The following is a 26,823-nucleotide window of genomic DNA, read 5'->3' as shown; positions in this document are numbered from 1 at the left end:
GTGCTGTGGGTTAAAGCCTCAGTGCCTAGGGCTTGCCGATCAAAAGGTCGGCGGTTCGAATCCCCGCGGCGGGGTGCGCTCCAGCTGTTCGGTCCCAGCGCCTGCCAACCTAGCAGTTCGAAAGCACCCCCGGGTGCAAGTAGATAAATAGGGACCGCTTACTAGCGGGAAGGTAAACGGCGTTTCTGTGTGCGGCTCTGGCTCGCCAGAGCAGCAATGTCACGCTGGCCACGTGACCCGGAAGTGTCTCCGGACAGCTCTGGCCCCCGGCCTCTTTGAGTGAGATGGGCGCACAACCCTAGAGTCTGTCAAGACTGGCCCGTACGGGCAGGGGTACCTTTACCTTTACCTTTTATTTGCAATAAGGTCAAGAATGTCAAGTTCTTCCAGATTGTTCTGCTAGGCCTTTTGCCTAAAACTTGGCATTAAAATCTCATTCTAATCTGACTCCGTTTCACCATAACCATTCTGCTGTGTTCCTCTGATAGATCCTGATTGACACCTATTCCCCCCCACCCCTCCTACAACTCACCTTGTCAATGAATGAGGCCAATTTACTATTGAGGCTCTGCAGCTCATTCTTTGCTTGAAACTTCACCGCTAGGGCTGTGGTATCAATCTCCAGGTTGAGAGGTTGCAGGAGAGACTTGTTGCAAATCACAGGAGCGATGGTGCGTGATGTACCGGTCATGACGCTTCCAGTATCCATGAAGCTGCAGCTATATCCAGTGCCATGACAGCTATGCTCAGCAACAACACCACGACGGCCACTTCTGCTACCGGTGGAAAGGTTGTGTCCACAAGTGCCAACACTCTTGCTGCTAAAGCCCCCTGCTCCTCCATAATATATCCCAATACCCATTGGAGGGCAAAGAGGTTGGCTCATAAGGCCCTGGCTTCCTTTGGTGGGCAGCACCTCAGAATAAGAGCTGTAATTTTTTGGATCAGATCCAGAACGAGAGTGGGAAGACATTGCTGCCTGGAGTTGCTGGAACAAAAGCAGATGAAAGGAATTGCAAAAGGTGCGCTCCGGGGGGGAGGAGAGGGGGAGAGGAGAGGCAAAGGCTTTGTGGGTTTAAGTAGGGCAAGTCGTCCTTTATATCCATTTTGGGAAGCTGGGTTTGGCTGCTTCGTTGTGGAGGAATAGCAATTTCTAGGCATTTATGAGCTGGGAATTTGGGGCAATAGGCTTCTCATGTGATGGGCTTAATAACCAGGCGAAACACTGGCAGCTCCCCTTCTGAGTGAGCACATGAAGAGTCTCCTATAAAGCAGCCATGGATCTGTGTCACACAATATTAGGCCAGGGCCAAGGCAGAACCCCACTCCAGTTGCCCATCCTTCTAAAAGGAGGCGTTTTTGAACCTTTCCATGCAACCTCATTGCAAAATCTGCAGGCTGGCTAACTTGTGAGTGAAGACATCCAGGAAGACGGGCTCTTGAGTACTAAACATTCATTAACCACCATGGAAGCTTTTGCAGAAATGTCATCACCACACCAGAAGCACATTCCTGAGTGTGGCGGACGCTTCGTGATGCTTGCTTAACAGGCTACACTACCGACTGATGACCATCACGATGCTCAAGCCACGTATCTAGGCCCTTGTGAGGGATAGTGAAGCGAGCAGATGCCATAATTAACCTTGTGTTTTTTGTTGCCATCCCAGCTTCATCTGCCAATAAAAACTATGATTATAGGATCTGTTGCTGCCGCCCTTTTGAAGGCTTGCTTAATCATTATTAGTAGCTTTGGGTTTCTCTGTCTCTGTCTCTTTCTATTCTCTGGTTGCTCCACAACTAGCAGCTATATTATTGTTTTGTTTGGGGCATCTAGGGGTCTATAGTGAACTCAGACTTGGGGGACTTTGTCAAGCTCCTCCCTGATTTTTTTTTTTAAGTATACTGTATTTTTGCTCTATAAGACACACTTTTTCCCTCCTAAAAAGTAAGTGGAAATGTGTGTGCGTCTTATGGAGCAAATGCAGGCTGCACAGCTATCCCAGAAGCCAGAACAGCAAGAGGGATCGCTGCTTTCACTGCACAGCGATCCCTCTTGCTGTTCTGGCTTCTAAGATTCAGAATATTTTTTTTCTTGTTTTCCTCCTCCAAAAACTAGGTGCGTCTTGTGGTCTGGTGTGTCTTATAGAGTGAAAAAATACGGTATTTATTAGGGTCTTCTGAGGGGATCAGCTAAGCCTACCAGTAAAGAGAGGAAAATGTCTGGGTCACAACTGGTTGAATTTAACTAACTGCTACTCAAAGAAGTCCCACTGGAATTAATGAGCCAAAGCTGCTCATGCTCACCTATTTCATTTTCTGAAATGATATGTGAAGCAAAGCAAAGCTGTCCTTCAAAATTCACACTTCTCTGAATTTTGCAATGCAGTTCTTCCTCCAAGAAGTCCTTGCTAAGATGTACACAGAAATTCATATATTAGCAAAAAGAACATACAAAAAAAGTGTTTGCTTTGTAACCGTGTGTGTGTGTGTGAGGCAAAATTGCATAACAACTTGTATATTAGGAGAAATTTGCATGCTGATTAATTTGCATGAAGACTTTTAATAATAATTATAATCAGTGCTTTTTTTCTGGGAGGATGCATTTTGTGAATCTTTGTACTTTTGTCCATTTACTGTATTTATTTTTCCTTATCTGAACTATAAAATGGTGGTTTTCTTGAGTCAAAATGAGAGCACCCCTAAACGTCATTGGGTTTGGGTTTTTTTTTAGGGGAAAAGAAGCACTGATAATAATTGCAAAATGATGTGGAAATGTGGAGAACTGAATTTGTGAGAAACCAGGAGAAACCAAAACCGACATATATGCCTACCAGGTTGGCAGGAAAGACCCACAGTGGAGAAAGAGAGATAAAATAGGGAAGGAGGCAATAGCGCCACCAAAATTTATGGTTCAATTTGCTGTAGAACAGGAGACATTGCCATGATGGTGGGGTGATTTTAAGGGAAGAGGTGCACATGCATGCAGTAAAGGTAAAGGGGACCCCTGACCATTAGGTCCAGTCGTGGACGACTCTGGGGTTAGAATCATAGAATCATAGAGTTGGAAGAGACCACAAGGGCCATCGAGTCCAACCCCCTGCCAAGCAGGAAACACCATCAGAGCACTCCTGACATATGGTTGTCAAGCCTCTGCTTAAAGACCCCCAAAGAAGGAGACTCCACCACACTCCCTGGCAGCAAATTCCACTGTCGAACAGCTCTTACTGTCAGGAAGTTCTTCCTAATGTTTAGGTGGAATGTTTAGCAGCGCTCATCTCGCTTTATTGGCCGAGGGAGCCAGCATGACAAAGCCGCTTCTGGAGAACCAGAGCTTGACGTGCTTTCAAACTGCTAGGTTGGCAGGAGCTGGGACCGAGCAACAGGAGCTCACCCCGTCGCGGGAATTTGAACCGCCGACCTTCTGATTGACAAGTCCTAGGCTCTGTGGTTTAACCCACAGCGCCACCCGCGTCCCAAATGTATGCTGGTATACTGCCCCAAATTTCACCACTATCACAATTTTTCAGCGCACGGAAACGCCATTTACCTTCCCACCGGACCAGTTCCTATTTATCTACTTGCACTTTGACGTGCTTTCGAACTGCTAGGTTGGCAGGAGCAGGGACCGAGCAACAGGAGCTCACCCTGTCGTGGGGATTCGAACCGCCGACCTTCTGATCAGCAAGCCCTAGGCTCTGTGGTTTAACCCACAGAGACACTTAGTCATAAGCATGCTTAAAAACGTTTTGCAAAAATAAAGGTTTAGAAAGTATAAAAGGGTGGAAGAAAACACACACAGCATTCCCTCCTTTTGTTATCTGGTAGACTTGCAGGTCTAGTCATCAGCTGCTGCTGGACATGCCACATAGTGTCCCTGCCTGCCACACCCATTGGCTAATTCTCATTGAGCCAGTCCACGTTCCCCTTGTGATCATAATTCAGGGAAGAGCATAAATATACGTGAAATTATGTATTTATGGAAATCTATCTAAATCTATGCAAGTTTTATCTGCGTTTATTGATGCGTTTGGCTGTATTTGAATTCGGGAAAATATTTGAAGAAATGTGTAAGTTGAGATTTTCATTCCTTGAGATGCTAGAGACTTTTCACCCATTCTGTTGGTATATCAGGAAATAATATTGTACAAGCTATTGCATATTTTAACAATATTATCATTTGTTATTGTTATTTTCAATTAGTCATACTCAGAATAGATCTATTGAAATATTGGTCTATTGATTTCAGTAGGTCTATCCTGAGTATGACTTATTAGTAGTAATAATAATAGTCTTTTAATGGTTGGCTCATCATTGTTTTATGTTTGCTTTTTATTTGTAAGCTGCTTTGAGCACATGCTTTGTAGGGGGGAAATGTAGGGTATACACACACACACACACACTTATATTTATTGCATTTTTCATTTCAACAGCTTTCAATGTTAGCTTTCCAACCTGTGTAGAAGAAAGGGGGCTGCCCCCAAAGTTGATGGGCATTTTGGAGTGCATGTGCAGCATTCCGTGATCAATTACGCAAGGTGGGGCTTACTTGCCCCCTCCCAATATTTTATTCAAGTGGGCACCCCTGCCATTAACAATCTGAAAAAAACAAGAACCAGGGAGAGTGAAAAATACAGCTTTGTAGATTGTGCATTCTGGACAATGACTAGTAGCTGTGTATATTTTATAGGCTCAATAAGCCACACTTTGCTTTTTTTTAATTAAGCACAGCATTCCAAGCTCATAAATGCTGGAAACGTTCTGATCTCCCCATTATGAGACTGCCAAACCCAGTTCTCCAAAGAAATATAAAGGCCAAGCTCTTTTCAGAGTGGATCAGGCTGTTTTGTGAGGGCCCTTCCTGCAATTTTTAACTCTCCTCGTTTTCGAACGCATTTAACTTCAGAAGCAATGTCTTCTCCATCGAGCCCTGGAAACGGACCCAGCAGCTTTACTTCCTGCTCAGCTGTCCTTCCGCCGATCGGGAGCAAAGACCGTACCAGCTCTCCCAGCCCTTCAAGGGGATCCAGCTCTGGGTTCAGGGCAGCTGGTTACTTTAGCAGCAGAAGTCTGGGTGGCATCAGCTCAAGAAGATCCAGAAGTTCCAGTGGTGGCTACCACTCCGCTAGATATGGATATGGCCATCGGGGAGTCGGCTATTCTGGCACTGGATTCAGTCACAGTCCTTATGGCTCATATGGGCTTAGGCGACCCGTTGCCAGCGGAACTGGGACGCCCTTCATCACTCCTGTGACTTGCAATGAGTCTCTGTTGCAACCTCTCAACCTGGAAATCAACTCTGCCGCCCAAGCGATGAAATGCCAGGAGAAGAATGAGCTCCAGTGCCTGAACAGCAAATTTGCCTGTTTCATTGACAAGGTGAGTTAACAGGTCAGCACTCAATGCGATGCTTTGACCATGTGTCTTTAAAGCCTGCTGCTCAATCATTGACATGCTATTTGCCCCAAAGCCCCTAAATTCCAACTGCATAAAAAATACTGGAAAGCAAACTGAAATAGGAAAATATGAACTTGTGCAAGGAAATGTCAGAGATGGGAGACTTTTGCTCACCAAAGACAGATGCCAGCTGCTTCCGATTCTCCTGTGAATGCAATGGCATCTTCAGGAGAGAACAGGCCTTTTCTCTGTCCCCTTCCCAGCTGACACTAAACTGGTCTGCATCTCTTGGAGCAATGTGCAGATTGGAACTTGGTTGTCCACTGGCTTCAACACTTCCCAAGTGTTCTGATCCGGTTTTCTATGCAAAAAAAATTTTTTTTAATACATTTAAAAATGTGTATTTTGTAAGAAAAGAATGTTTAGAGATGCATCTTTGGAGAGAAAATGTTTTTTAAATACATATTTAAATGTGGGTTTTCATGTGGCTGTTGTGGGGCTGGGGAGGGCATGAGGAAAGAGGGCAGACTTCTGGTTGAACACATGGAAAAGTGTCATAAACCATGAAGGGACTGGTTTGCCCATCCTTACTCACTTTGAGAGCACATGGACAGCGGCTGCTATTACATAGAAGAAGTGGCCAGTGTGAGATTCTCTTATACATTTTCGGACTTCGCTCCTCTCCAAGGTAGTAATGCAGTTAGGTAATCTTAGACTCTGAACCTTATGGCCTTATGTCCTCTGCAACCCCTTTAGATGACAACATGGAATACGTCACTTACTTTGAAATCTGGTACGCCACCCCTGAGGCATTTGATGGCCCTCCTGCTCATTGCGTGACCAGGCGGCGACAGCCCCAGCCCCCAGGGATCATAAGGAAGGAATAAAGACTCTGAGAACGTTATAGGGAATTAAAATTAGGCCACAACTTTATTAAACTTCTGAATGTAGGAAGAACTTGGCTTAGGCCTTGGGCGTGTATCCCTCCCAGCCCTGCAGCTGGGGGAACTGGAATATGGTAAACATCAGGGTAAATGCAATATGGGGGTGCTCTGCGAGATGTAAGTGTAGCAGGCAGCCCAGCCCATATCCCCGTATGCAGGGTAGTTCACTGACAACCTTTCAGGGTATGGCTAGTGACACCCCTTTAAGAGGGGACCCTGGAATCACTGCCGCAGGGGGTTGAGTCATCACTTCACACACCCCATTATAGGGAAGAAAAGACTAAACGATTCCAACCAAGGCCATAACCGCCAAAGTTGTGACAAATTGCTACGGGGAAGACAAAACCTGCCAAAGCAGGAAAATTTCTTCCCAGTCCTTCAACAGCAACCAGTCATAGACCGTAGCAGCGCCCGCTAAACAGGAAGAAAAAGCTAACCTGCAAACAAGAAAACATTAAACTAAGGGAGGGCAGGGAGGATGAATCTCCTAAGCCTGGATACTGTCAGCTCTACCCCCTTATATGTATGGGACTGGCCCCACCTCCCAGCAATGAAACTTGACTACTGAGCATGAACCTCCAAAAAAGAACACTGAGAAGCAGGCCAGTCCCTGTTTGCCAGTAAGTTCCCTGGGAACTGTAGCACTGCGTGAGACCCCGCAAAGGGCACCCACAATGTAAAGTGTGAGTGTTCATTCTGCTGAGTGGGCCCTTTGGCCTGTGCCCTGAAGTCCTACTCCAGTGGCACCAGCTGCTCTCTTGGCCTCACTGGCAAGTTACTCAGTCATGTTCCAAACACATTTGGAAAGCTGGGGTTTTGAAAACAAAGAGGGATGGCTGCGTAAGAATATGGGAGGTGTACCCAGCAGCAGCTGGTACTGATAAGCAAATCAGCTGAATGGCCCACCCCCTGCAAGAGAAGCACCCTTTCAACTTGTTTCAATGGCCAGTTCCTGGGGTGTGTGGAAACAGATTACCCTAGGAATCAAATGCAGAAAGGAGAAAAGGGGATAAAATGGGAAGGGCCACAGCTGGCTGATTGAGCATCTGCTTTGCATGCAGAAGGCCCCAAATTTAATCCCCGGCATCCCCAGATAGGACTGGGAGTATCCCCTGTTTGAAACCCATGGCCAAATTGGCCCTCCAGATGTTTTGGGACTACAACTCCCATCATCCCTAGCTAACAGGACCAGTGGTCAGGATTGATGGGAATTGTACAGTGGTACCTCTGGTTAAGAACTTAATTCATTCTAGAGTTCCATTCTTAACCTGAAACTGTTCTTAACCTGAAGCACCACTTTAGCTAATGGGGCCTCCTGCTGCCGCCACACCACTGCTGCACGATTTCTGTTCTCATCCTGAAGCAAAGTTCTTAACCCGAGGTACTACTTCCGGGTTAGTGGAGTCTGTAACCTGAACCGCTTGTAACTCGAAGAGTTTGTAACCCGAGGTACCACTGTAGTCCCCAAACATCTGGAGGGCCAAGTTTGGCCATGCCTGGAGCAATGGACTAGTTGTCTGATTTAGCATAAGGCAGCTTCCCAAGTTCCTATAGCTTATTTGCAGAAGCTTTGGGAGTTTTCTTTTTTTCTTTTTCTACTAGATTCTGGTCTGTTCAGAGCTTATTGGATTTGTGGCTCTAGAAACCATGTGGTGTGGAATCAAGAATGACCTGTGTGCACCTGAAGCAACTTTTTCAGCATGCCAATGGCAACAGAAAAATCCAGATTAGAAATTGTCCAGAAGAACAGGTGGGGAGAGCAGTGTAGCACTCATAGCTTGTTTGTGGGCTTCTAAGAGGTGTCTAAGGGACACAGGTGGCGCTGTGAGTTAAAGCCTCAGCTCCTAGGAGTTGCCGATCGAAAGGTCGGCGGTTCAAATCCCCGCGGCGGAGTGCACTCCCATCGCTCGGTCCCAGCGCCTGCCAACCTAGCAGTTCGAAAGCACCCCCGGGTGCAAGTAGATAAATAGGGACCGCTTACCAGCGGGAAGGTAAACGGCGTTCCGTGTGCTGCGCTGGCTCGCCAGATGCAGCTTGTCACGCTGGCCACGTGACCCGGAAGTGTCTTCGGACAGCGCTGGCTCCTGGCCTCTAGAGTGAGATGAGCGCACAACCCTAGAGTCTGGCAAGACTGGCCCGTACGGGCAGGGGTACCTTTACCTTTACCTTTAAGAGGTGTCTGGTTAGCCACTATGGAAACAGGATGCTGAGCTGAATGGGCTTTCAAGCCAATCAAGCAGTGGTCAGATAATTGTATGTGGTTGAAGACAAAGGGGGAATTCTGTTTGACCCAAGCATTAACAGTGTGAAAATCGCAGGTCATTGGCTCTGTATTTGTGTGTAGATAGAGAATGCTGAAAGATGCAGAGTAATCATGAGGGAGAAGGGAGAAATTGGAACTTTCTTTCTCTTTATTTTGCTGAGATCATTTTGCACTCCTTTAGCATAGCACTTGCTGGCTGCAGGCAGGAGCTAATGGATAGGCGTTGTGAATTCACCGTATTTTCCGCTCTATAAGACGCACCAGACCATAAGACGCACCTAGTTTTTGGAGGAGGAAAACAAGAAAAAAAATATTCTGAATCCCAGAAACCAGAACAGCAAGAGGGATCACTGCTTTCACTGCGCAGCAATCCCTCTTGCTGTTCTGGTTTCTGGGATAGCTGCGCAGCCCGCATTCGCTCCATAAGAAGCACACACATTTCCCCTTACTTTTTAGGAGGGAAAAAGTGAGTCTTATAGAGCAAAAAATACGGTAAATGCCCCTGTTCCTCTCTCAACTTAGAGATAGTATTCTTTCAGTTTCAATCCCTGCTCCCCTCTGCAAATATATTCATCTGCCTTCCTTACAGGGTTGTTGTAATGGATACAGAAACAACATATGTAAGGATCTGTTGCAATGGCAGATAGGATAGTCCTCATGCAGAACTTTTCTGCAAAACTGATATGGGGGTTTCAGTCCCAGTGAAATCCCTTTGCATGTGGTTTCCTCCTTGTGGATACATCCAAATCAGCTACATGGGAGAAAGGCATGGCCGGGGTGGCCCTCTATGTCACATGGTACAAAAAAGAGTGAAAATAATGCTCTCTGATACCGTAATCAAGGGGTGATGACATTTTTTAGCTCAAGGGCCACATTCCTTTCTTGGCAACCTTCTGGGGGCCACCTGTTAGTGAAGGCTAGAGCAAAAGTGGGCAGAGCAAGGAATGGGAATTTTACTTTTTAGCCATAGCCTGGTTTATTCATATCTCACACATCCCTCTCTATCCTCTGCCCAGGCAAGCAAGCAGCATTATCAGAGTTCGAGAACATATTCCAGCTAGGCAAAAACATGCAAGGGAAGTGCAAAGAAAGGCTGGTGTTGCACAGAATTGGATGTGGCCTGGGGGGACTGTCAAGGGCCAGATAGGGAACTCCAGAAGGTTACATGTGGTCCACCCAGGACATGGGAATCCTCAACCCCAATCTATTTCCTTATAGACATTCTGTGTTGTATGGAGGCAGATCAGCAGAAGCATTTCTCTGCACATATATCTGCCTTCTCAACTGAAGTACATGTAGGACCTTCCTGTGTCTGTATCACAGTGCACATGGGGACCAGTTCAAAGTGCATGGGGGGTTTGGATGGTTGAACGCTCCAGCCAAGCATTTTTCTCCAGTTTAGTTTCTCACATTGCTGTTTAGTCATGTCCAACTCTTTGTGTCCCCATGGACCAGAGCACACCAGGCACTCCTGTCTTCCACTGCCTCCCGCAGTTTGGTCAAACTCATGCTGGTAGCTTCGAGAACACTATCCAACCACCTCATCCTCTGTCGTCCCCTTCTCCTTGTGCCCTCCATCTTTCCCAACATCAGGGTCTTTTCCAGGGAGTCTTCTCTTCTCATGAGGTGGCCAAAGTCTTGGAGCCTCAGCTTCAGGATCTGTCCTTCCAGTGAGCACTCAGGGCTGATTTCCTTCAGAATGGCTAGCTTTGATCTTCTTGCAGTCCATGGGACTCTCAAGAGTCTCCTCCAGCACCAGAATTCAAAAGCATCAATTCTTCAGCGATCAGCCTTCTTTATGGTCCAGCTCTCACTTCCGTACATCACTACTGGGAAAACCATAGCTTTGACTATACAGACCTTTGTTGGCAAGGTGATGTCTCTGCTTTTTGAGAAGCTGTCTAGTTTCCTATGTAGCATGTGAATAAATAACATGATCAACCAATACATCACCCTTTTAAAAAATAAAAAATGGTCTCCCTTAAGCTGCTTTTGCTCTCCATTCAGGTCCGGTTCCTGGAGCAGCACAACCTGATGCTGAAGACCAAGTGGGACTTCTTGAAGGAGAAGAAGCGCCAGAAAAGCCACATGGAGCCCCTGTTTGGCGAATACATCAGTAGGCTGAGGAAGGAGCTGGAGTGCCTGGAATGGGAGAGGAATCAGCTGAAGGTCGAAATGAACAATTGGAGAGAAAGCATGGAAGGGAACAAGAAGAGGTGAACTCCAGGGCTGGGTTCGGCATTTTTCTTCTAAGTGGCCTGGTCTGAGGTGGGTCGCAACAGCAGCATGGCTGAATAACAGGGTTATTCTCTGCAGGTTATTCTCTGCATTAGGCCCACCATGTTTTCCTCAATGAAGTGGTAAATCTGGGTTCAAGGTAGAATGTTAAAGGTGCTGGGAACTGTAGCTCTGTGACGGTTGAACTACAGCTCCAAGGATTCTTTGTGGGAAGCCGTGTGGCGTGAGTTGCACTGCTTGGCAGCAGGTGGCCATTGGCTCAATGCTCTCAATGCTCACATTGAGAACTCTTCAACTTTTTCAGACCTGGCACCCACCTTTAACCCAATCATGCACTGGGTGCTGAAAAGGTAAGGGACCCCTGACAGTTAAGTCCAGTAGCAGACTCTTGGGTTCCTGTGCTCATCTCACTTTGCAGGCCGGGGGAGCCAGCGTTTGTCCTCAGACAGTTTTTCCGGGTCATGTGGCCAGCATGACTAAGCCGCATCTGGCGCAATGGAACACCGAAACCAGAGCAACGCACGGAAACACCATTTACCTTCCCGCCGGAGCGGTACCTATTTATCTACTTGCACTTTCTGATGTGCTTTCAAACTGCTAGGTTGAAAGGAGCAGGGACCGAGCAATGGGAGCTCATCCCATTATGCGGATTTGAACCGCTGACCTTCTGATTGGCAAGCCCAAGAGGCTCAGTGGTTTAGACCACAGTGCCACCTGCGTCCCTGATGCACTGGGTGACCCAGTGCCAATAGATATTTGTATGGTGGCTGTGCTGCTGTTGTGACCCACATCAGACCAGGCCACAACCTGGTAGTGGGTCATGATGACCAATGGCCCAAACTCCTGTCATTCATTCATTCATTCATTCATTCATTCATTCATTCATTTCCCACTTTTCCCCAACTGGCTACATGGGCATATGCAGCTGGCTACATTTTCTATATGCTGGGACCTTTGCATGAGGGGGGGACCTTGAGTCATGTGAGCCATGGAGCCTGTGCCTGGAATATGAACAACATGGCCTGCCCAATACATTTTGCTGCCCGATGCAAAGGAATGATGGTGGCTTCCTGACACCACCACCATTCTGTATACACAAACCAGCCAGACAGGCAGTTGAATCTTATTCCAACATTGGTGATGGGACAGCTGGCTAGCTTAGACAGTGCAGGGCAGATCACACAAAACTCACTGCTCTGTCTTCCAACAACTTGTTGCCACTCCTTGCCATTGCCACCACTCTGCCTAATGTTAGGGCCAGCTTTGATTAGGAAGTGGTCCAGCCTACCCATAAGTGGACTATTTCAATGAGACCCCAAGCCTTAACAAGTCACTATATGGCTAGTCATTTGAGGACATACTGACCTTCTATTTAGAAAGGCCTTCCTTTCTTTGTGGTTCAACATGGTGATATTAATTATTAGTCACTAACGCACAAAGTCTGTCTTTATAACCTCCCCAGGTTTGAGGAAGAATGCAGTCGAAGGACCTGTGCTGAAAACGAATATGTTGCACTTAAAAAGGCAAGTGATGGGCCATATTTCTGCTAAAGACCTTGAGAGAATTGTTGGTGGTTTGTTGGTATGGTATCAGAATGGATCAGCTGTAGAGAAGAAGTATCGCAAGAATATGGTCATTTTGTTCTGGAGAACCAATGCAGTGTAGTGACTTGACCAAAGGAGGTTAATCTGTGGCCTTCCATGTGACGAGGGACTACAATTTCCATCATCTTTCCCCATTGCTCGTGCTACCTGGGGCTGATGGTAGCTGGAGTCCAGCAACATCTGAAAGGCCTCAGGTTCTCCTTCCCTGGTCTAGGTGAAGACTCAAGAGACCTGGCTTGAAGCACTTCAAGCAGATCAGTATTTATTTACGTTTTATTGATTTTTAACAATGTCTTCATGGATGCTTTTGATGATTTTATTATAGCTTTGCATATTGTATACCAGCTAGATAAACCTTTTATGAAAGTGCAAATTATTCATAAATGTACTGAGCGCAACCAGAACAATGAGGGTAAGCAACTGGATTTTTAATTCTTTATTGACAAAGCACTCGGTTACATCAGCTGTAACCGAGTGCAAGTGCTGTACAACAATACTCCTCACTAACTAGCTGTCTAGGCAACCCAGATAGTAGGAGCTGTGATGAAACTTTGCTTCAGCACTGTACCTTTTTGTCTTCTCCTAGGAAGTGGATTGTGTCTTCATGGACAAGTCACAGAAAGAAGCCAAGGTGGAAACTTTAATGCAAGACATCTGCTTTTACAGAAATACATTTGAAGAGGTAACAAGGAATGTTTATATTTGATCATGCTGCTTGGTTGTCATCACAAAATGGTTCTCATGGTCCCGTCTCGAAGGTCAGAGGCTCCCCTCCCTTCTTATTTAAGATGAAGGCTGTCATCCTAAGAGCCCCTGAAATAAGTGGAAATAAATGTACCCTTCTTGACTTGTACAGCTCAACTGATATGTACACAGGGTCATTGTCACACCTGAATGTGTACCTCAACTATTTGTGTACACAGGAATTCGGATTGTATACTTGTTGAATATTATGTGTGAATACCACTTTATGTAGACATAAACATGTTTAAGGTCTAGGTGCAAGCATCCTTTTTTTAGACTTAAAAAAACTTATCCCAAGTAAAACACTTTACTATCCAACTCAGAATTGTGACATTAAAAAAGGAAATTCAACAGCCACAGGCTGAACGTGTTCTGTGTAATTCATAGGAAATATGTGAGTTGCAGTCATGCATCTCAGACACTTGTGTCACAGTGAAAATGGACAACAGCCGAGGCCTGGATCTGGGCTGCATCATTGAAGAGTTCCACCGTCGGTACGAAGACATTGCCTCCCGGAGTCGAGCCGAGGCTGAGGCTTGGTGCCAGTGCCAGGTTCATTGATCTATCTTCTTGAACATCTCCATTATATATGTTTGTGTGTGTGTGTGTGTGTGTGTGTATGTGTGTGTGTACCCCAAACTAGCCATTACGACCAGTGGCCTAGTGTGGGTTGTCAGCACCCGGGGCAAGGCAAGTAATTTGCGCCCCCTAACCTGGGGCAAGGCAAGTAATTTGCGCCCCCCCCCCCCCGCTGCACTGTCTCCCTCCCCCAGATAGTCCCTCGCTCTCTCTCCGCACCGCACCACACGCCTGGCACCCTCCCCTCCACAGTGGGCGGCGACCCGGCGGCTCGGATCGGATTCGCACAGCCAGCACTGCAGTGAGAGAGAGTGAGTGAGCCAGGTAGAGGCAGAGAGCTGCGAGTGCGAGTGCCCCCCCCCCAGATGTTGCGCCCGGTGCGGCCGGCCTCCCCTGCACCCCCCACGCTACGCCACTGATTACGACTATGCTCCACCTAAATTGCTGGAGACAGCAGTGCTTCTCCATACCAGTTGCTGGAACACACAGGAGAGGGAGAGTACTCTTGTCATCAAATCCTTCTTGTAGGTTTCCCAGAGGCTTCTGGTTAGCCACTGTGTTGACAGGAGGATGCTAGAGTAGATGGACCAGCTCCTCCTCCTCCTCCTGGTTGTTTGTTGCATTTACAGTATATCCCTCCCTTTTCTCCAAGGTCTTCCCCACAATAACTGTGAGGTAGGTTAGGCAGCGAGTCAGTGACTGGCCCAAGGTCACCCAATGAGCTTTGTAGTTGAGTGGAGATTTGAACCCTGGTCACCCAGGTCCTAGTCTGACACTTTAACCACTACACCACATTGGTGTATTAGTCACCTAGCGACAATAGTTTTCTGGGTGACACAGGTAATAAGGCTGGAATCACCTGGTATGCATGCCATGGGATGACCACCTAAAACAGGCTTGAGAGCAGTACATATGAAAAGGATCTAGGAGTCTTGGTTGACCACAAACTTGACATGAGCCAACAGTGTGACGCAGCAGCTAAAAAAGCCAATGCAATTCTGGGCTGCATCAATAGGAGTATAGCATCTAGATCAAGGGAAGTAATAGTGCCACTGTCTTCTGCTCTGGTCAGACCTCACCTGGAGTACTGTGTCCAGTTCTGGGCACCACAGTTCAAGAAGGACACTGACAAACTGGAACGTGTCCAGAGGAGGGCAACCAAAATGGTCAAAGGCCTGGAAACGATGCCTTATGAGGAACGGCTAAGGGAGCTGGGCATGTTTAGCCTGGAGAAGAGGAGGTTAAGGGGTGATATGATAGCCATGTTCAAATATATAAAAGGATGTCACATAGAGGAGGGAGAAAGGTTGTTTTCTGCTGCTCCAGAGAAGCGGACACGGAGCAATGGATCCAAACTACAAGAAAGAAGATTCCACCTAAACATTAGGAAGAACTTCCTGACAGTAAGAGCTGTTCGACAGTGGAATTTGCTGCCAAGGAGTGTGGTGGAGTCTCCTTCTTTGGAGGTCTTTAAGCAGAGGCTTGACAACCATATGTCAGGAGTGCTCTGATGGTGTTTCCTTCTTGGCAGGGGGTTGGACTCGATGGCCCTTGTGGTCTCTTCCAACTCTATGATTCTATGATTCTATGAACAGTTTCCCTCTGCCAGTTTCGCCTTGTTGGTTCCATAATGCAGGCCAGCCTTCCTTAGCCTGGTGCCCTCCAGATATTGTTGGCCTCCAACTCCCATCACCCCTAAATAGCAAGGCCAGAGCTCAGGGATGATGGGAGTTGTAGTCCAACAACATCTGGGGACCCACAGGTTGAGAACCGCTGGTGTAGAGGAACACTTGCCTGTGATAGGTGGCATCTATAGCTCAGTGAGAGACTATGTGTTTGGCAAGCAGGTTCAACTTATCCATATGGGTTTCAGATGTATTGGTATTTTGCTCAGCCACATCACTTCTCTCCTTGCAGTACCAGGAGCTGAGGACAACGGCTGCCAAACACTGTGACAATCTACGCAATGTCAAGGATGAACTTGGTGAGCTGACTCGGATGGTTCACCGACTGCAGGCTGAAATCTCAAATGTCAAATCCCAGGTGAGAATGACCAGTGGAGCTTGGCTGCAACAAGATCACCACTATTGTTGAGGAGTGTCATAACGGTGATGGGGCTGATATTAACAGTTCTTGTGGCTGATTATCACAATGTCATCTTAAGAAGGGGATATGTTATTCAAGACCCATTCTGCCTGTGTTGGAAGAAGAGATAAGGGTTGTTTCATTATGTGCAATCCTTAGTGAGCTGGATGTGTGCTCCAAAACATCAAGATGAGAACTATCTTGTTCCCTTTGATGTCCATTGGGTGGTACCTAACACATCTCCTAAGTGCAAGGAGTTCCACTCTGCAATGGAACTTCTCCCTCTTCTCTCCTCCTTTGCCTCCTGAATCTGTGCCACTGGACCTGAGTGTAGAGTTGTGCAAGCCTGGGGAACAGCCACTCACAAGCTGTTCAAGAACTTTTCTCGTGCCACCACCCATCTGATAGCCATGTGGAAACCAAAGGAGAATGGAGATTCATCTTAGACTGTTCATGCTACAGAACCTTGTTGTCGTGTGCTCTTTTCTTTGTCTCTCGCCTTCCCTCTGTGTGTTCTGTGCCGACAGCGCTGCAAACTGGAAGAGGAGGTAGCTGGAGCTGAGGAACGTGGGGAGATGGCGGTGAAGGATGCCAAATGCAAACTGGCAGGTCTGGAGGAGGCCTTGCATAAAGCCAAGCAGGACATGGCTTGCCAGCTACGGGAATATCAGGCACTGATGAACCTCAAGTTGGCCCTGGATATTGAGATTGCCACCTACAGGAAACTGCTGGAAGGAGAGGAGTTCAGGTGAGACACTTCTGGACCCATTTGAAAGTCTATTTTAGAAAAGCTCCCCCAGAAAAGCAAATGTCAAAGTTTCACTGCAATATTAAGCGTGTACATTTGTTGATTTGTATAATACAAATCAACCTATGGCATGCACAGATATGCAAACTGTACAGTTGTTGAATGTAACATGTGAATACCCTTATTGTGTTGTTTCTGAATTAATCTGCATAAAAAAGATCCGCACAGGAAATCTCCAGACGAATACATATTTGTAAACATGTTTTCTTTCCAAACATACATTCCTATATCACTTTATTTCAAAATGCAGATTTCTAAATATATTTTATTTCAAACTATGCTTTTAAAAATGTACCTTGATGTGTGTGTTTTTTGGAGGGGCTGGTAACTGTATCACAAATAGGGATGAAGGTTATTTTTGTTTGGTCCACATTTTTAAGTGAACTGACTTAATTCACATCTCCCAGACTAATACTTGGCTTGAGATGTAATTAGTCTTCAGATCTCACACTTCTCCAAATTCTGTGATACAGTTTTCAGCGCAAAAACCAGGAGCTGTAGCACAGCAACATCTGGTGAGTCACAGGTTCCCCACCCCTGCCATATACTTACCGTATTTTTTGCTCCATAGGGCGCACCGGACCATAGGGCGCACCTAGTTTTTAGGGGGGGATAGCTGCCTGAAGGCTTTAGGTTTGCGGATAGCTGCCTGAAGCCCAGGGAGCACAGCGGGAGTTGGCACTGCGCTCCCCGGGCTTCAGGCTGCAGGCTGCTATCTGCAAGCCTTCAGAGCCCGGCAGGAACTCCCGCCGCGCTCCGAAGGCTTGCGAATAGCTTCCTGAAGCCTAGAGAGCAAGAGGGGTCGGTGCGCACCGACCCCTCTCGCTCTCCAAGCTTCAGCGAAAGCCAGCATTCGCCCCATAGGACGCACACACATTTCCCCTTCATATTTTTTTGGGGGGGAGTGCGTCCTATAGAGCGAAAAATACGGTATGTTGTGGGGCAAGGGAGATTCCAATTCTTGCAGGAAGCTATCAGAAGGCAATGAGAGTGTTAGACATGCACTGCACATATAAAGGTCCACAAACAAATCAGTAAAGGTTCAAAATTCACTGGAAGACAGCTAGTTCTCCATCATTTAACCTCCTTTGCCATATGCAGCCACAACAGAGAACCTATTCTGTAGGCCACGCTTTCAGTCTGTCTAAGATGGTAGCAACACACACACAAACACCTAGAATGTACACCTGGAATATGCCTCAGAATCCACAGAATCCTTTGCAATGTACAGAAGTTCCATAGCATAGATGCAGAGGTTCCTTGACATTTATCCATGTGCAAAGCACTTCGTAAAAAGTATAGAAGCAAACACAACAAAGTATATATGTTCTGTGTGCATTTTTTTCCAATGCACAAGTGATCAGAATAAAGGAGGGGAGAATGAATGTAACGTGACCTTGTGCCAGGTTCTCATTTTATTTTTCTTACATGCTTAAAAAATAATAAGCAGCACAATGAGAAAATTTAATACAGGAGGATTTAAACTCACCAATTGTACAAGCTAGAATATTTTCTGATAAACGTGCTCCCAGGTGGTGACAGGTAGCATTCACAACATGAAGGACCTGCTAGTTTGACTTTTCCCAGGCTTTTTCCTACCTGCACTTGGGTGGTGACTTTCTCATTGAGCTCCCATTGCTCTGTCCCTGCTCCTGCCAACCTAGCAGTTCAAAAGCACACCAGTGCAAGTAGATAAATAGGTACTGCTGCGGCAGGAAGGTAAACAGCGTTTCCGTGCACTCTGGTTTCCATCACTGTGTTCTGTTGTGCCAGAAGTGGGTAAGTCACGCTGGCCACATGACCCGGAAAGCTGTCTGTGGACAAATGCAGACTCCCTCGGCCTGAAAGCAAGATAAGCGCCGCAACACCATACAGTCATACCTCAGGTTGAAGTAGCTTCAGGTTAAGTATTTTCGGGTTGTGCTCTGCAGTGACCCAGAAGTAACGGAGCACATTACTTCCGGGTTTCGCCGCTCGTGCATGCGCAGATGCTCAAAATGACATCACGTGCATGCACGGAAGCGGCAAATTGTGACCTGCGCAACACGCAGACGCGCAGTCGAGGGTTACACTCTACTCAGCATGCAAACAGGGCTCCGGAACCAGTGGCGTAGCGTGGAGGGTGCAGGGGGGCCGGCCGCACCGGGTGCAACATCTGGGGGTTAGGGTTAGGGGGCGCAAATCCACAGGTTAGGGGGCGCAAATTATTTGCCTTGCCCCGGGTGCTGACAACCCACGCTACGCCACTGTCCGGAATGGATCCTGTTTGCATCCAGAGCTACCACTGTAGTCACCTTTGACTGGACATAACCGTCCAGTGATCCTTTACCTTTTACCTTTTCTCACTGAGAATTTACTGCTGTGGGTGCTGTTTAATGCTGGCCTTTGCCAAGTCATTTTCCCCCCTGTATGTTGTCCCCCTCTCTGGGTAGTTTGGATTGCTTCTTTAAAAGGCCATACCTAGACAGACAGTCAGTAAGTCAGTCAGTCAGTCAGACAGACAGACAGAGGGATAAATAGACAGACAGATGGATAGATTGACAGACACACACACAGAGAGAGAGAGAGAGAGAGAGATGCACATATACATGCACAACCTATTTCTAGCTATGAAACTGTTGGTGATTTAGGCCTAATATTCAGCTAATGAGATATTTCAATCTATTTAATTCCTTCTAGGATGGGCGATGGAGAATGTGCTGTGAACATCTGTAAGTACCTCCAAGAGATGCCTCCAGAAATGTCATTGCTAATTTAATTCATTCATTGAGAGCCAGTGTGGTGTAGTGACTAAGAGAGGTAGTCTCGTAATCTGGGGAACCGGGTTCGCGTCTCTGCTCCTCCACATGCAGCTGCTGGGTGACCTTGGGCCAGTCACACTTCTCTGAAGTCTCTCAGCCCCACTCACCTCACAGAGTGTTTGTTGTGGGGGAGGAAGAGAAAGGAGAATGTTAGCCGCTTTGAGACTCCTTAAAGGGAGTGAAAGGCGGGATATCAAATCCAAACTCTTCTTCTTCTTCTTCTTCTTCATTTCTTTCTGTTTTTGTGGATCCTTTCTATATCTTTCATCATGTGGCCCCTTCCTTCCCTTTCCCTCCACAGCTGTACAGAGGAGCCAGGGCGCCGTTGTGTGCAATCCTGACCACCACTGTGGACCCGGAAGAGGTGGGCACATTATGACAAATGGAAGAGATCCCTGCAGCCCAGCAGGTTTCAAAAGAGGCATGAGTCCCTGCGGAGATGCGGGTCTCCCATGTGGAGACAGCCATACCCCTCCTCCCGAAGGATTTAGCACCCAGAGCGTGAAGAGCTCCAACGTTAAACATGTAGCAGCAGCGGCTTCTCCTTGCGCATCAAGAGGTTAAATCTAGACTTTGGGTTTCTGCATGCCTGAAGTTGTTGATTCAGCATTTGTACCTTGACTCAGCAATTCTTGTACTTTTCAGGACAATCCTTGGGGACAGGTCCATCCACCTTTATTGGCTCCCTAATCTTATGTCACTTTCAATTCACAGTGAATTCTGAGTATCAACCAACTTCTGCATAACCAGGATAAAGACTGTTGCTATTTTTGTGGTCCCTTATTCTAAGATCAAACGGAGGTAAGGCAGGAGCCCCCGGGGGCTTTCCTCCAGCTCCAGTTAAACCCCTTGATCACCCAAAACACTGATTTTAAGAGGATGTTGTCGTTTCAGGGTAACTGATTACGAAAGCAAGTTCCAACGCCTACAGTGAAAGGGAAGGGTTATTTCATTTGGTAATGCTGTGTATTCTGATGATAAAAAAATAAGTACCATATTTTTCACTCTATGAGACGCACCAGACCATGAGACGCACCTAGTTTTTGGAGGAGGAAAACAAGAAAAAAAATATTCTGAATCTCAGAAGCCAGAACAGCAAGAGGGATCGCTGTGCAGTGAAAGCAGCAATCCCTCTTGCTGTTCTGGCTTCTGGGATAGCTGCACAGCCTGCATTCGCTCCATAAGACGCACACACATTTCCCCTTACTTTTTAGGAGGGAAAAAGTGAGTCTTATAGAGCAAAAAATACGGTACATAGCTTCCTGCTGAAAATATTGTGTTAAAGGTCTATTTCTTACTTGCAATTACCCAGACTTTCGCACCCTTTCTTGCTTCTCTCCTTTTGTTTTGTCCTGGGAAATGGCTTCTTTATACAAACTTTGGGTGCTTCCAGACAGGGTCTTAATACTGTAAATGATCATATATATGTATCTCAAATGGGTCATATGTTAGATTTTTTTATAAAAAACTTGCTGTATTTTCCCTGGAAGGGAGGTGGGGATATTGACTGATATTTTGATTCCAGCAATGTCTTGTTGATGCTACAAAACATTTTATGGCCTTTCCTTATTGCTTGTCCAGCAGTAGTTAAATACATACTGCACCTGCAGTTTGATGCCATGGTTAATAGCCAGAGACATCTATCTTCTAAGAATTTTTCTTGGGCTGCAGTCCTGTACACATTTACCTTGGCAGGGACTGGGAGTAAGCCTCAATGAATTCAGTGGGGCTTGATTCTGAGTAGACATGCACAGAATTGCATTGCCAGCCCTTTTTAAATGCCCGATCTAGGCACTGGTTTGCACAAAGCTGTGTGTTCATGCAAGCCAAGAATGTATAACCAAAACCGGTTTGCAAAAGAAGACAAAGTGCTTTCTGTGAATGATAGAGGTGAAGGTATTCAGACAGCCTAAATGAGACTGAATAACCAGTCTTTGGTGAATGAGGAAGGGAGTCGGGTTGCTTTTCAGCTGCTTGTGTATCTGCCAAATTATATCTCAGTGACAGAGCTTTAGCACTGCATGACTGCTAGCAGAGAATAGCCCAACAAGAAAGTGGAAACTGTTTCAGGTTTGGGCATGCCTTTTACCGTCTGGTGGGTTGCTTTTTAAAAATGTGAACCTCTGCTTTTGTGTGTGTGCATGTGAACTTCTATTTTAAATAAATCAGTTCAGCTAAGCAATGACTCCAGTCTGACTAGCTTTAACCATGCAGCAGAGAATGAATGCTATGGTTCAGCTACATTATGGGTAGCATTTTTCAGTTTTAAGACTGTTTGATGAATCTACAGGCAGCTGGTTCCCATATGCACTTCCGTTACTTGATTGAATGATTACTTGCAAAAACATCACCTTAATGCAGGCATAGGCAAACTCTGCCCTCCAGGTGTTTTTGGGACTACAACTCCCATCATCCCTAGCTAACAGGACCAGTGGTCAGGGATGATGGGAGTTGTAGTCCCAAAACATCTGGAGGGCCAAGTTTGCCTATGCCTGCCTTAATGACATTGCTTTCTAGTGGACATAGTTTATGGGTCCACTGACAAGCATCATGCTGGGTAATTCCAAGATGCACACATGCATATATTGTCCAAGCTTGTGATGACCCTGGTCTACTCTCTCCATCCCTGTGTCCATTCCAATGTGGTGCTCCTCATTCAATGAATGGGTTCCCTCCCTCATCTGTGTCCTCTCTTTGTGTCATCCACCACACCACACCCTGGTGAGGGAAACAGCTTGGCACTGGTATTGAGAAGGGTGTGTTTTTATCTTCTCATCAAGATGGGAAGTCTTTCCAACCATTCAAATGCTATCCTATACATAGCTGCAGGGCCACCCAGGAGGTAACGAGAGGTGACCACCTCAGGTGGCCAGATCCATAGGGACAGCAGATCCTGGTGTAGATCTGCATTCCCCTCTTGTTCCTGTTGTAGATCTTCACCTACCCTTTCTTCTTTGGGGGAGGGAAGGTGCCATTTTGTGGTTTGGCTTAGGTGCCAAAATGCTTTGGGCTAGCCCTGCATAGCTGAAACTTATCCCACAGCCTACAACCACGTACATAATGTAAAATATGAAGTTGGTACACTCAGCAAGTGGACAACATTGCATCATGTCATTCCAACTAGGGTAGCTATAGTTACCACCTCTTAGGATGGCCCATCCTAACAATGGAATCACTTACTACTTTAAAACCAGCCCCCCAACATGACCCAGTCTCAAATGGCTTGTGTTCCATGTGTAACAACAGCAGAGCTAATCCAACTTCCTCTCCATCTTCATGAGGCAATCCTGAACAACCTTGGGAGCATGGGGCTGGGTTGGGAAGGAGAATATTAGTTTTTCCTCTCCCTGCCATGGTCCTGATAAAAAACAAAACATTTCATTATTATTATTTTAAATAATATTTATTGAATATTTTATAATTATGAAAAGAAAGACAATAAAGAAAAACAATACATAAATTCAACAAACAATACATCAACAATAAAAAGAATACAATACAACAATACAACATAAAGAAAACAAAAACATTTAAACACACATCCAAATTTTATATCTATATCTTTCATTTGCTTATTTCCTCGACTTCCTCACACCTCCCTTTTTTGTATTCTAGTTCAAATTGCTGGTTCAACAAATCCTTTCCCTCTTCTTCAATTTTTGTTCTGTAATTTATCCTAACACATTTTAACTTTGAATTTTCCACTTTATCCCATTAACAATTAAGTCCACTTTCTACCTTTACCTTTAATGTGATGCCAGCAGCAGACATATGTACCATATATTTGGGGGAATTTGCAAGTGAAACAGCTGGAATCCCAACCAGCATGGCCAAGGTTCAAAGAATTATTCTTCTGAAACATCTGGAGGACTAGATGTTCCCATTCCTGATCCAAAGAGGTGGGGTGGGGAGCTTGTATACTCCTCCCTAGTAGCCATTGTATATTTCGAGTACACACACACACGCACAATCAACAGAAGCCCAACTCCGATTGTACGGGCACCTTTTGGACTGCCCTGAGAAATAAATGATAGGCTGTATAGATTTTTATGGTGAATGTGTCATATCACAATGGGAGAAGTTAATGTCTTGAAATTGTGCAAGTATCATTGCAAAACATTAAGTAGGGCAGTATCATTTGCAACATCAACACCTCTAGTCATTATTAGCAACTTACTTGCTAGCCCAGCAGTACTAAATTTCTGTGGTGTGTGAAGCATTCAGAGAAGTGCAGCTTCACAATACAATGGAAACTAAGAGTGTTTGCTCAAGATCACATGCATTAATAGTTAGGAGAGAGGTGCTGCTATTATGCTTACAACTACATGAAAAATATAGGCACACAAGACTCCTATAAATTTTGCTGATGTTTAGGGATGGGAGACAGATTTGATTTTGCTTGCATTTTGATGAAAAACTACCCAATTCATGCTTCTCGATCCAATACATGAACCGAAACACAGCTACCTATTGAAATGCACACTTCTCTGAGTTTTACAAAGCAGTTCTCCAATGAAACAACGTGCACATATGTTAAGGAAAAGTGCATGCAAACATTGATGTCATTAGTGAAAATGGCATTAAAAATGCATTGCATTAGGAACATTTCTTGCAAAAAATATGTGGATTAGGAGAAATGTGCTCTAGAGTGATGCCAATTTTTCATGAGGATTAAAATAAATAAATCCAAAGATTACTGTGGAAACAGAGAGAATTTAAGAAGGGAAAAGGGAGATCCCTCTATCTCTAATAATGTTTCTTCCTTTTGCCTTAAAATCCCCGCAAAGCTTTCGTGTGCTTGAGTTTTGCTTTACCTGAAATTCAATGGCAATATTATTGAAACATTTTAAAGCTTTTTGGGAATCTCCTGTGGATAGCTTACTTTCTTAAATTGCCCATTACATGAAATTCACATTCAACTCTAGCCCCTTGGCCAATGATAGCCATAGGTGCAGTCCATGCATAGAGCAAAGAAGGGGACTGTTGCACTAACCCCACCCCTGATGCCACGTAGCTGGCACATCTTCCAAGGTCAATCTGACTTGGCATCCTTTAAATGGTGATGGGCTATTCCCTCTTGCAATTTAAAGACTCTAATGCAGTTGGATTATTCACGTAGGAAGCAGCCTTCTACGACGTCGTGCTGTTAGTCCATCTAGACCTGTATTGTCATGGGTCTCCAGGACCTGGGGCTGAAAGGTCTTTCCCATAAGCTGAAACCTTATTCTTTTAACTGGAGATGCCAGGGATGGAACCTGAGACCTTCTGCATGCAAAGCAGGTGTTCTACTATGCTATGAAGACTGGATCTTGAGAGTGCACATACACAAACACAACCCAAGACGTTTTGCTGCTTGGAGTGGAGGATGAAAAGGCACCCACCCTAGTCTACACACACAAGCAGACTGACCGACCGACCGACCGTCATATCACACTTCAACACTGATGGCAGGGCAGGGCCCTTCAACACCTGAGGGCAGCAGCCTAGCTTGTGGGGACAGAGGGCAGGCTGAATGTCATACTCTGCCAGCAGTGGAATATGGCCAGAGGGCTTAGGAGTATGGCAGGTGGGCAGCTACCACTTTACTACACACACACAGAGAGAGAGAGAGAGAGAGAGAGAGAGAGAGAGAGAGAGAGATTGGTTGAGACACAGAGATCACATGTACCCCCTGAGACAGTTCTACCCCACATCACCCTTTAGCCTGGGAAGTAACTCCAATAACTGGGCCTGGAGCCCACATGCTAGAGACCTCTTATACCCCTTTCTGAAAGGCAAGTTCCCCTCACAGCTTAAATAATCCTGAAGGGGTAGGAGAATTTGTCTTCAGTGAAGCAGAGCAAAAAGGTAAAGGTAAACATACCCCTGACCATTAGGTCCAGCCGTGGACGACTCTGAAGTTGCGGCGCTCATCTCACTTTATTGGCCAAGGGAGCCGACGTTTGTCCGCAGACAATTTTACTGTGTCATGTGGCCAGCGTGACTAAGCCACTTCTGGAGAACCAGAGCAGCGCATGGAAACGCCGTTTACCTTCCCGCCGGAGTGGTACCTATTTATCTACTTGCACTTGACGTGCTTTCGAACTGCTAGGTGGGCAGGAGCTGGGACCGAGCAATGGGAGCTCACTCCGTTGTGGGGATTTGAACCGCCGACCTTCTGATTAGCAAGCCCTAGGCTCTGTGGTTTAGAGCACAGCACCACCCATGTCCCTGAAGAAGAGCATAGGGTGGCCCATATTTCAACCCAAGGCTGAAGAGGAATGAGAGACAGGGGAAAGTTAAATACTACATGCAGTAAGAGATGATACTAACACAGTGAAGGCAACACCTGACAGCTACTTATTGGGGGTGGGGAGGGGTCTCCACTGAAAGTAACCCCATAAATCTGTGGCATGATGTGTTGATGGTCACAGTTTTCAGGGAGACTGTGTGAAACCCATGCCTGTCATTGCATTCCTAATTCTGTTTCCACTTCACAAAGACTCTGCTTCTTCAGCAGTTTAGAGGGATTTTGCAAAAGGTCCCATTATGTTGCACAGCAATGACTTTGCTACATCAAAGCAACCTTTCATCTCCAGGCAGCATGTCTGATAATTAAGCTTCCCAACATTTTTGGGTGTGGGTGTGTGTGGAGATCATAGCACCTTAGAGCTGGAAAGGACCCAAGGGTCATCTAGTCCAACCCCCTCATTATCTTTGCTAAGAGGTCTATAAACTGAGATGCAGAGGTCACACAGCCAACTGCTGACAAAACCAGGAAGGGGTGTCAACTTCAAATCCCAACTTCTTGATATCCGTGTCATAATTACAAGTCTAGTTTCCTCCATGTATAAAAAGGGGAAGGTGGAATCAGCCCTTTTAATACAGCATTGTAGGCGCTGTAAAAAAAAAGAGGCCTTTGTGAAATCCCTAAAACTCTTTTTCATCTACCAGGTGATCAGCCATCAAACAGTGTGGATGAATGAGGACATGGGGAGTTGGTTCCCAAATGTCCCAAGCTAATAAATGTCAGAGAAGTTGCTTTCTCTTCCATTTCAATGCTGGCCAAACCCAGCTGTCCCAAACAGATATAAAGGGAACGTTTCCCCGCAGTAAACCACACTACCTCTGCCTCTTTTGCTTTGCAGTTTCGCTTCCCCCTTTCTTCTTCCAGCTTCTGCTCTCCTACGAAACCATGTCTTGCCACTCAAACTCTGCATGTGGCCCCAGGAATTTCAGCTCCTGCTCAGCTGTCCTGCATCCTGCAGGTTATGCTTCCCGGATGAGCACTTCCTGCTCTGCTAAGGTCACTGAGATCAGCTATGGAGGAGAGGGTCATTTTAGCAGCAGGAGCCTGGGTGGCGCCGGTTCATGTGGCCCCAGG

The 26,823-nt window shown here is 46.1% G+C and overlaps 1 protein-coding gene across 2 annotated transcripts; it reads left to right on the top strand.

Moving 5' to 3' along the window:
- Positions 1 to 4,908: 4,908 nt before the first annotated feature.
- LOC310671488 (keratin, type II cuticular Hb5-like) lies at positions 4,909 to 20,447 on the top strand (the record flags this gene model as incomplete). 2 transcript variants are annotated; one of them, XM_083427633.1, is made up of 9 exons in its annotated part: positions 4,909 to 5,376; positions 10,609 to 10,817; positions 12,302 to 12,362; positions 13,030 to 13,125; positions 13,575 to 13,739; positions 15,684 to 15,809; positions 16,379 to 16,599; positions 19,339 to 19,370; positions 19,762 to 20,447. In XM_083427633.1, 9 exons carry the CDS (start codon positions 4,909 to 4,911, stop codon positions 20,022 to 20,024), a joined length of 1,641 nt encoding a protein of 546 aa, XP_083283759.1. In that variant the 3' UTR covers positions 20,025 to 20,447. The 2 variants fall into 2 exon arrangements, with proteins under 2 accessions (XP_083283759.1, XP_083283760.1); XM_083427634.1 differs by lacking the exon at positions 4,909 to 5,376 and adding an exon at positions 9,286 to 9,398 and having other exon boundaries at positions 12,302 to 12,366; positions 13,034 to 13,125.
- Positions 20,448 to 26,823: the final 6,376 nt, after the last annotated feature.

The sequence above is a fragment of the Podarcis tiliguerta genome (assembly GCF_965153285.1).
Source record: "Podarcis tiliguerta genome assembly, chromosome: 2".
Classification (NCBI taxonomy): Eukaryota; Metazoa; Chordata; class Lepidosauria; order Squamata; family Lacertidae; genus Podarcis; species Podarcis tiliguerta.
Note: the sequence above shows the minus strand (reverse complement) of the source record. Positions and strands in the feature narration are given on the sequence as shown.